Source organism: Penaeus monodon, chromosome 14 (assembly GCF_015228065.2).
Source record: "Penaeus monodon isolate SGIC_2016 chromosome 14, NSTDA_Pmon_1, whole genome shotgun sequence".
NCBI lineage: Eukaryota > Metazoa > Arthropoda > Malacostraca > Decapoda > Penaeidae > Penaeus > Penaeus monodon.
Window position 1 is genome coordinate 11,126,128 of NC_051399.1, and position 10,000 is coordinate 11,136,127.

Here is a 10,000-nt window from a genome sequence, read left to right on the forward strand (position 1 = left end):
CGTGGCTGACGTTGCTGACGGAAAGGGGAGGAAGTGTACGAAAGGGAGAGGGAGAAAGTGTGAAGGGAGCAGAATGGAAGGGAGGAAATGGGAGAGGAGGAAAAGGAAAGGGAGAAATGAGGAGGGGGAGAGGGAAAAGCAGAGACTGAAAAGGAAGAGAAGAAAAGGGAAGGGGAGAGGAGCAAGGGAAGGAGAGAGTGAGAAGGAAGGAACGGAAGGAGAGAGGGAAAAAGAGGAAAAAAGGACATAGAGAGGAGGGGTGAGACAGGTAAAGCGATGGGAATGCAGAGGGAGATAGAGAAACAGAGAAGAAGAGAAGAAGAGAAGATGAGAAGAAGAGAAGGAGAGAAAGAGAGAGGAAGAGAGAAAGTGAGAAAGAGAGGAAAGGGGAGGAAAGAGGGAGAGGGGGTTAGGAAGGAAGCGCATTCAACGAGGGGAAAATTGATGCGTTCGCTAAAAGGGAACTGGGAGGTGGTGATAAATGGTCCGGGAAAAAGTGATTGGGAACAGGAGTTAGGACAATAATGTAAAGAGAACACTGAAAACAAAATGGCTCCTATAGCTAATAATGCAACAAACCTAACTTTACCCAAGTTTTCTTAGTATCCGAAGTAAAGACAAAAAATAAACGAAACTACATCCTGACAAAACGTGTCAATCATAGAACCCAACGTCCGCACCAACATCCATTCTCATCGTGCATAATCTCACGTCACCTCCCTTTTTTTTCTCTCACCGAGATTTGGACGCGCACGAGGATGAACGCGAATGATAACGAGAACGAGGAGAGAGTTAAGTTAATTACTGGGACTCACGTACAACGCGAGTTTGAGTGCTAATTCAAGGTATATAAAACAAAAGGAGTCGAGTACACACACAAAAAAAAATGCGGGGAATGGGGTTATGAAACGCCGAGAGCTGAGGTTACATTTGGGGCTGAAGGCTGGAGCTGCACATACCTGGTGGATTAAGATCAAACGCTTATCATTATTGTGGGGGCGGGGAGAAATATTTCTATTGTTGGTAGATTACAATTTTCATTTCACTGTTGGAAAAGAATTAAGTTTCTATTATTGACAGGTATTTTATTATTATTGTTAGCAGTTTATATTCATAATCCAAGGAATGAGAGAGAGAGAGAGAGGAGAGAGAGAGAGGAGAGAGAAGAGGAGAGAGAGAGAGAGAGAGAGAGGAGAGATGAGAGAGAGGAGAGAGAGAGAGAGAGAGAGGAGAGAGAGAGGAGGGAGAGAGGAGAGTGAGAGAGAGAGAGATGAGAGAGAGAGAGGAGAGAGAGAGTGGAGAGAGAGAGAGGAGAGATGAGACGAGAGGAGGAGAGAGAGAGAGAGAGAGAAGAGGAGAGAGAGAGAGAGAGAGAGAGAAGGAAGGGGAAAAAGAAAGAAGAGAGAAGAGAAGAAGGAAAAAAAAAGAAAAAAAAAAGGAAGAAGAAGAAGAAGAAGAAGGGAAGGAGGGAGGGAGGAACGAAGGGTCGGAAAGAGGGAGGAAGGGAGGAAAGAGAAACAAACAAATGCAAGGAACATACCCCTTTCATGTAAGAAATCATAAAAATAGCAAGTCCCAACATCCATTAATATATAAAAATTTTTAGACAAAAAATAGAATTACAAAAAATACTTATGCAAGTGTATTAAAACCACTACAGCATTAATAAATTACAAATTAAAATTTTTAAAAAATTAATTCAGAAGATGAAATATTAAAAAGAAAAAAGAGAAAAAGATAAATGGATAGATGAATGGATGGAGAGAGAGAGAGAAACAAAAAAACGAAAAAGAAAACGAAAAAGAGAGAAAAAAGAAACAAAAGGAAAAAAAGGAGAAAAAAAAACGAAAAAGACCGAAAAAAAGAAGAAAAAACAAACAAAGAGAAAGCACCACAGAAGAACACAGCAATCAGAAAGGCCGGCACAAGCAGGTAGGTAAAGTAGGGGAGGGAAGGTAATGCGAAAGAAAGCATGACGTGTCACTGATCTCTCGACGGAAAGACAACACTGTGTTTACGCTCGTGGCAAGCTTTCTACATAACATTCGCTAACTTGTTATACTCGTTTAAAAGTCCTGCTTGCTACTCTGTTTTGAAGTCGTCGTTATTTCTCTCTGTTTTCTCTTTTCACAGTTTTGAAATCGTTGTTTTCGTATTTTTTAAATCTTTTGTGTTTCCCTTTCTTGTTCCTATCCTCTTTATTTGCTTTTCCTATGAGGGGGAGGGGGAGGGGAGGGGAGGGGAAAGGGGAGGGGAAAGGGGAGGGGAAAGGGGAGGGGAAAGGGTAGGGGAAAGGGGAGCGGAAGGGGGAGGGAAGGAGAGGGGAGAGGTAGAGAGGTAGTGAGGTAGAAAAGTACGAAGGCAGAGGAGAAAGAGAGAAATAGAGAGAGGGAGAGCGAAAGAGGGGTAGAGGGGGCACCTTCTGATGGGGGATGGGCACCGTGATTCCACCCCCTCCTCTCCCCCCCATACCATTTCACCCCCCATCCCCCCTAGAAAGCCCGAACTCGTTGCGTAAACAAAGAGTTCTCGATCCCTCCCGAGCCCCATAGTCTCTCGATCACATGGGCATCGCTCCATCGAGAGCCCATTAATCACGGCCCTTCTTCCTCCCACCTCCCGCGTCTTCGTACACCTTCCTCGGGGGAAATTCTATCCCGGGGAGCTCCTTCGAGGCGGCTCCTTCGTGACAATGGCGAGGGCCCAGCGGGACACGCCACTTCACAAACCTGATTCCGGCCCATACAAAAGAGGAACGGCGAAAAGGGAATGTGATCTCTTCCTACCAGCTTCCACGCCGGACTATTGCTTACATAAATACGTTATTTTTTTATTCGTAATCTTTATTTTGTAGGTCTCCTCTCTCTCTCTCTCTCTCTCTCTCTCTCTCTCTCTCTCTCTCTCTCTCTCTCTCTCTCTCCTCTCTCTCTCTCTCGTCCGAAATCGAAAGATTCCTAAACTCTCTATACGCGCTGTACACAAGGTTATCGGGGCGAGTTACTGGAATCTCAAACCGTCCACGTGGCACGGAGTTTGTCCGCTTTTATTGTGACATAGGTTAGCGTAGCCACCATTTAGGTATATTTAAATGTACACAATCACGGCGTCCCCTAACCGTGAATGCAGAAACATCCGCAATCAACTTTCGAAGTTCGTGACTTGTGTTTTAGCGCGACCGTGTGCCCTGACCCCGCCTCACCTCTCTCCCTGACCCTCCCTCACCTCGTCGTGTGCGCTATGATCTCAGTCACCTCCAACAACCTCCCCTTCCCTCCCGACTCTATTTCTTTCTTTCGGTCTCTTTCTCTTTCTTTCCTTTCTTTCTCTCTCTCTTCTCTCTCTCTTTTCTCTCCCTATTTGTCTCTTTCCCTCTCCCTCTCTCTCTCCGCGTCTAATTCTTGCTCCATTAGGTCACCTTTCCTTGTCACTTACACCGCCGCGCCCCTTCTTTTACTCTGACGCCTGTCTGCGCGACCCAAAACATCGGATCGGATAGGCCTATGACGAATCCCAGCCCTCCAGACGCTGGCCTGCACTCCCACGCCTCAAACTGGACCAAGCTTGCGGTAGGCTGTGTGCGTGGAGGGGGGGAGGGGGTTGTTTTACTTTCCCTGTCACTCGCCCCCGCTTTCCCCCCTCCCCATTGACGCCCCCCCGGTCAGATGAGGTCGTCGCCTGGCTGAGGTCACCCAAGCCGACTGTCCTCGAGCCTCAGGTCAAACACCGACTATTTCTGGATTCTACTACAATATGTCACATTTACCTGGAACGTCATCTACTACTGACATTTATAACACAAAAAACTTTCGTCCTAACACCAAAATCAGAAAAAAAAACTATAAAAACTCAACATCGGTCTTCCAAATTATTTAGCATCACATATGTATAAAATTCCTACCTGTCGGCTTAACGTATAACGGCTATATTCAAAATACTCAGGTCAAACATTGGTATGAATTTCTTCTAATGAAGTATTCACATTACCTTGACATTTTCGAGATGCAGGTGAGGTAAAGGTTTTGTATTTTGGAAAAAAAACATTGCATTTCTAGTTAAAGGTTTTACAATTCCACTACATTGAAAGGATATATAGGCCTTTATTGCTATTTCTCTGAAGAGTAAGTAATTTCGCACTCTGGGCTATCTATGGGCAAGACAGTTCAAGATAAGATATTTGCTGTATCAGATCCCAAGATAACCATGACGCAACGCAATCTCTAACTGAAATAAAGTCAACAAATTATCGGAAAAGCAGTAAATTGAGCCACACGTATTGCACAACACTGACTACCGGCATATTTCCAGAACATAATTTATCTAAAGTAAATCTGCGGTGCCAACCATCTATATACACAATCAAATATACAAATACACACACATACTCGTACTCACTCATTCACTCTCACACTCACTTATAGCCTTCTCTCTCTCTCTCTCTCTCTCTCTCCACTCCCACACACACTCACCTCCACAACTCTCTCATACACTCCTCTCATCGTGTCTCTCCCTCACTACACCGCCTCCCAGACATCTCCTCCCTGGGCGCCACCACAATTCATCCTCCTCCGGGCACGCTACGGAACAGCCGCCGCGGGCCACCCATGGCCCTTGCCTTCAACTTTTAGCGTCGATGCCCTACAATCAGGCATTTTCAAAACAGCCTGATCGAGGGATTTTTTTTTAAATCGCATTTCTATATAAAACACAAGAACTTGTCTTTTCTAAAGGTTGATGACCAATGCCCGAGCGACAGTGGTCATCATCCTTGATGCATCTCAAGAGCATTTTGAACCCTTAGATCCAAAAAGTTTTAGTTATCTTCCAAAGTTCCAGCGCACAGAGTCACACTACCTGTCGCGCCGCCTCACGCACCGCAGTTCATTCTCTATCCTACAGTTAACATCTCCCCTATTAATTTAGAATTGCAGAATCCTTATCATTTAATAGGAAGCTCTTGAATCGAGAATCCTAGCCACACCTTCCTAGCGGCGGCGCCTCCCACAACCACCTGCCCGACCTGAGCGTCTACCTGCCTCCATACAGGTAAGAAAGGTAAACACGCCTAAATATTCGTCCTTTTTAACTCCCACACTCTCCTCAACACTCCACAAGCGTACTCACCTAGTATTATGCGACGCTCCATTGATGCTCTTCGAAATAAAAAATAAAAGTCGTTAACAAATCATAAAAATACATTCAACACAGTCTAAAAAGATTGGTCGGTCATCACTACACACACGTTCAGCACACACTGACTCAAACTACGGCTCACCTGGATTACTTAGCGTTGTTTCGCTCAGGTGGCAGCACTCGACGACGCGCCAGACACAGAAAACCCGGCCGGAGTTTAGGGGGACAACTATACTATTTTTATTCTCCTCTTCCTCCTTCTTATTCTTCTTTTTCTTCTTCTTTTCTCCTCCTCTCCTTCTTTTTCTTCTTCTTCTTCTTCTTTTTCTCCTCTTCCTCCTCCTCCTCCTCCTCCTCCTCCTCTCCTCCTCCTCCTCCTCCTCCTCCTCTCCCTCTTCCTCTTCCTCTTCCTCTTCCTCTCCTCCTCCTCCTCTCCCTCCTCTTCCTCCTCCTCTCCTCCTTCTCCTTCTCCTTCTCCTCCTCCTCCTCCTCCTCCTCCTTCCTCCTCCTCCTCCTCCCCTTCTACTACTGCTGCTACTACTACTATTGTGATAAGAAGGATATATTTTTTTAAGTATGGGCGTTACATTGTATATTTTGACGTTTTAGTGACGTGTTTCTTTATTTTCTTTACAAAGGTGTACATTAAAAATTGTTCAAAAGATAATAGATTTGTTTTCAGTTTGTGCTGCGATATCATTACATAGTTAATACTTTATGTGTCTTTGTTATTAAGAATTCGTGTGTCCACCGGTTATTTACTTTTTTCATCAGGCTACTTGTATAGCTGGTTAATAAACATGTTTTATAAGGCAAACATGCCGCAGCTGCAATAATTCAAGGTAAAGATAAAATACAAGTTTTCTTTTGCCTTTTCATTGCTGAATAATAAAATGAATACAGTACATAAATGTCTCCAGATTTATTGTCTGATTTCCTAAACCAAATTAGAATAACACAAATGAAATGGCACCCCAGTCATGGCCGTACTGCATGACTCATCCCAGGATTATATTGATTTCATGACAGGTTCAGCGGCAGGTGTTGCAACATGCTTGCCTGTCTAGTCATATGTTCCATACGCACAATAACATTTCTCATATAGATGCACGATTTATGCATGGGATTTAACATCTCTGTGAAGAGAGAGAGAAAGGATATAAACATTATGAAAAGATAGATTTAAACCTCATTCTCTTTCCCTTCATCCTCTCTCTCTCTCTCTCTCTCTCTCTCTCTCTCTCTCTCTCTCCTCTCTCTCTCCCCCTCTCTCCCCTCTCCTCCTCTCTCTCTCCTCTCTCTCTTCTCTTCTTTTCTCTCTCTTTTTCCTCTCTCTTTTCTTTCTCTTCTTTCCTTTCTCTTTCTCTCCTCTCTTTTTCTCTCCCCTTTTCCCTCCCTCCTCCCCCTCTCTCCCTCCCCCCCTCCTCCTCCCTTTTTCCTCCTCTTCCTCCTCCCTCTCTCTCTCTCTCTCTCCTCCCTCTCCCCCTCTCTCTCTCTCCCCCCTCCCTCCTTCTTCTCTCCCCCTCCCCCCTCCCCCCCTTTCCCCCTCCCTCCCCTTCCCCCCTCCCCCCTTCCTCCTCCCCCCTTCCCCCTCTCCTCTCCTCTCCTCTCCTCTCTCCTCTCCCCCCTTCTCTCCTCTCCCTCTCTCTCTCTCTCTCCCCCTCTCTCCCCCTCCCCCCCTTTTTCCCCCCTCTCCCTTTTTCCCTCTCTCCCTTCTTCCCCTCCTCCCTTCTTCCCTCCTCCTTCTTCCCTCCCTCCCTTTTTTCCCCCCCTTCCCCCCTTTCCCCCCCCTTTCTCTCTTTTCTCTCTCCTCCCTCCCTCCTCTCTCTCTCTCCTCCCTCCCTCTCTCCCCCCCGCCCTCCCCCCTTCCTCCTCTCCTCTCTCTCTCCTCTCTCTCCTCTCTCTCTCTCTCCTTTTCTCTCTCTCTCTCCCTCTCCCCCCCTCTCCCTCCCTCTCTCCCCCTCCTCTCCTCCCCCTCTCTCTCCCTCTCTCTTCTCTCTCTTTTCTCTCTTCCCCCCCTCCCCTCTCTCTCTCTCTCTTCTCTTTCTCTCTCTCTTCTCTCTCTCTCTCTCTCTCTCCCCCCCTCTCTCTCTTTCTCCCCCCCCTCTCTTCTTTTTCTCTCTCCCTCTTATCTCTTTCCCCCTTTCTCTCTCTCTCCTCTCCCCTCCTCTCTTCGTCTCCCTTCGTCTCCTCCTCCCTCCCCTCTCTTCGTTCCCTCCTTCCCTCTTCTTTCCCTCTCTTCTTCCCTCCCCCTTTTCTTCCCCCTCCTCTCCCCTTTTCCCCTCCTCCCCCTTTTTCTTTTTTTTTCCCTCTCCTCTCCCCTCTCTCTCTCTCCCCCTTCTTTCTCTCTTTTCTTCCTTTCCCCCTTTCACCCCATTCATTTCTATTTACCCAACCCAAAAAAAAGAAAGAAAAAATTTTTTGTATATTAAAATATTTTCATAAAAAGGGGGATTTTAATTTTTTTTACATTTTTTTTTCTTTTCTAAAACAAAAAAGAGGAAAATTTTAAGGAACTTTTGTAAATTTTTTCGTTCTCCAAAATTCTTGTTAAAACGGAACCCTTTTTAATGTTAAGCTGCTTATAGCCAAGTCCCCCCCCAAAAAAAAAAATCGGGTTTACAGTTTGTGCAGCACGTGATATTATGATCTAGTACATTCACCCCTTTTATCTGTTTTGATCGAGATGGATTGTGTCATCATCGATACAAAATGATTTGAGGGTTTCGAAACATTAATTTTCCCCCCTTCCTTTTTTTATTTTGGTTTTTTTTGTTTCCCCGGTTTCAAACCCAAAAAAAAAAGTTTTTTTTTTTAAAAAAAAACAAAAAAAAAATAAACAAATAATTTTAAATTCCTTAAAAGCTGCGTGCGGCTCCTTGGCGGCCTGAAACCAGCAAAATAAAAGGGTCACAAGAAAACGGGGGCCCAAAAATTCCCCCCGGGAAAAAACCCCCGCCCCCGGGCCCAAACCCGATGCTTTACGCACACGGCATTCGGGAAAACATGAACATTTTCCCCAAGTCTTTTTCCGAGTCATGTTCGTTGCTATAGGACTTCGTTGTAAATGAGGCTCTCCGTCGCTCGCCAGGACGTCGAACTTCTCCCTTTCGAAGTCCTCTCCGACGTGAGGGTGGTTCCTCGTGACGCGAGCTGGGTCCTCCGCGCCGCTGTCCTCACGGTCGGCGATTTCCCGGGCTCTGGCGCCGCGGAGGAAGGCGAAGACGCCGTGGTGGGCGAAGGTGATGAAGAGGCGGACGATGAAGTAGAAGAAGTAGACGTCGATGACCTTCGGGGAGGATGACGGCGGGATCGTGAAGGTGATTTGAGAGAAGAGGGCAGCGATGACGATGAGGCAGGAGAGAGTCACGCCAATCCGGGGCACCCGTAAAATCCGAAAGTTTGCGAAGGGTGAGAAAAAAAAGGTGTCTTGGTGACCTAACTTGCCTAATATGTGAAGTTATATCGCTAGGAATCCTATCAATATTCTTTATATTGGCTCTGAATGAATATTTTTGTCACCGTCAAAGTTGCTCTAGATACTGATACACAGAAGAAAAAAAAATCGAGCGAAGGATGAAATGAAAAATAAAAAAAAAAACCTCTACACTCACTGACCTAATAAAAACCCCGAATCATAGTATTTTTTGCTAGTGGCTCTATTTCAGTACTCTTTTCCGTAAAAAAAAAGGTCGACGTTTCAATCCCAGTGTATTCTAACCTGAAATCTTGTCTCTTGAAGTAAAGGGTCCCAAAACCCATGAGCCCAGGTCCCACGCAGGAAGGGGGGTGAACGGAAGGCTCCTACTGAGTCTCAGCAGAAACTACAGGGGTCGGATGTGTGAAATTTCTCTCTCTCTCTCCTCTCTCTTCTCTCTCTTTTTCTCTTCTCCCTCCTCTCTCCACTTCCCTCCTACCTACTCCTTCATCCTCTTCCATCCTCCCTCTTCCCTCCTCCCCCTTCTCTTCTCTCTCTTCCCCTTTCCTCCTTCCCTCCTTCCTCCCTCCTTCCACCTTCCTCCTTCCTCCCTCCTTCCTCCCCCTTCTCTTCTCTCTCCTCTCGACCCCCTCCCCCTTCCTCCTTCCTACTCTGGAATCCGATCGGGAACTGATTAGAATAAAACAAAATAAAATAAAAATAGTAAAATAATAATCCGTGTACAGTATGCTATACCCTCAGACTTATTGCGGTGATATTCTCCTTGGTGTCGCCCCAGCGGTTTTTCGCGTTTTTGCGTTTGGGAACAAAGTCAGAGAAGATGCTGACGAAAGGATCTTGATGTCCTGGAGAAGACCATATGTGAGTCTATTGTATTTTTGTATTTTTTAGGTATTTGTGTATTGAATAGAGAGTTTCAGGAATTATAGATATTTTTATATATGATTTATACAGATCTATTACTGGGCTGTCATAGTCATGCATTTCTATCCAGAGGGAAGAAGGAGAGGGAGAAGGACAGGAAGAAGGTGAACGAGGGATATGTGTATACTGTATACGTACAGATGCATATTTCAATGTGTATATATACTGTGTATATGCATACACAGAGAAACAGACTGATAGACAGATAGATAGATAGATAGGTAGACAGAAGACAAAAATAAAATAAAAGATAGACAGACATATAAACAGACAGACAAACAGATAGGCAGACAGACAGACAGAGAGACGACTCAGACAGTAAAAAGCAGACGACATGCAACATCGAAGGCAGAAGAAGAGAGAAGACCAACAGAAGACAGAAGACAACCAGAAGACAAGAGGAGAGAGGGGAGAGAAGAGGAGAGAGAGAAAGAAAGAAAAGAGAAAGAGAAGGGAGGACAGAGAAAAGACAAATAAAAGGAGACCAGGACAAAAGCAAAGACGAAA

General features: G+C 45.4%; 3 protein-coding genes across 3 annotated transcripts in view; all 3 read right to left on the reverse strand.

The window, feature by feature from the left end:
- LOC119580864 (protein crumbs-like) overlaps positions 1 to 5,266 on the reverse strand; it is a 110,857-nt gene extending 105,591 nt beyond the window's left edge. Inside the window, exon 1 of the mRNA XM_037929065.1 lies at positions 5,122 to 5,266. Within this exon, the coding sequence (XP_037784993.1) occupies positions 5,122 to 5,143 (22 nt within the window). The 5' untranslated portion in view covers positions 5,144 to 5,266. The remainder of the gene's footprint in view (positions 1 to 5,121) is intronic.
- A 2,722-nt stretch (positions 5,267 to 7,988) lies between these two features.
- LOC119580573 lies at positions 7,989 to 8,900 on the reverse strand. The gene is made up of 4 exons (XM_037928685.1): positions 8,852 to 8,900; positions 8,741 to 8,743; positions 8,104 to 8,510; positions 7,989 to 8,017 (listed from the first exon to the last, which is right to left on the reverse strand). The coding sequence occupies exons 1-4, from the start codon at positions 8,890 to 8,892 to the stop codon at positions 7,989 to 7,991; spliced, it is 480 nt and encodes a 159-aa protein (XP_037784613.1). The 5' UTR covers positions 8,893 to 8,900.
- A 412-nt stretch (positions 8,901 to 9,312) lies between these two features.
- The window catches only part of LOC119580574, a 28,183-nt gene continuing 27,495 nt past the window's right edge, over positions 9,313 to 10,000 (reverse strand). The window contains exon 14 of the mRNA XM_037928686.1: positions 9,313 to 9,414. Coding sequence (XP_037784614.1) covers positions 9,313 to 9,414 — 102 coding nt within the window. The remainder of the gene's footprint in view (positions 9,415 to 10,000) is intronic.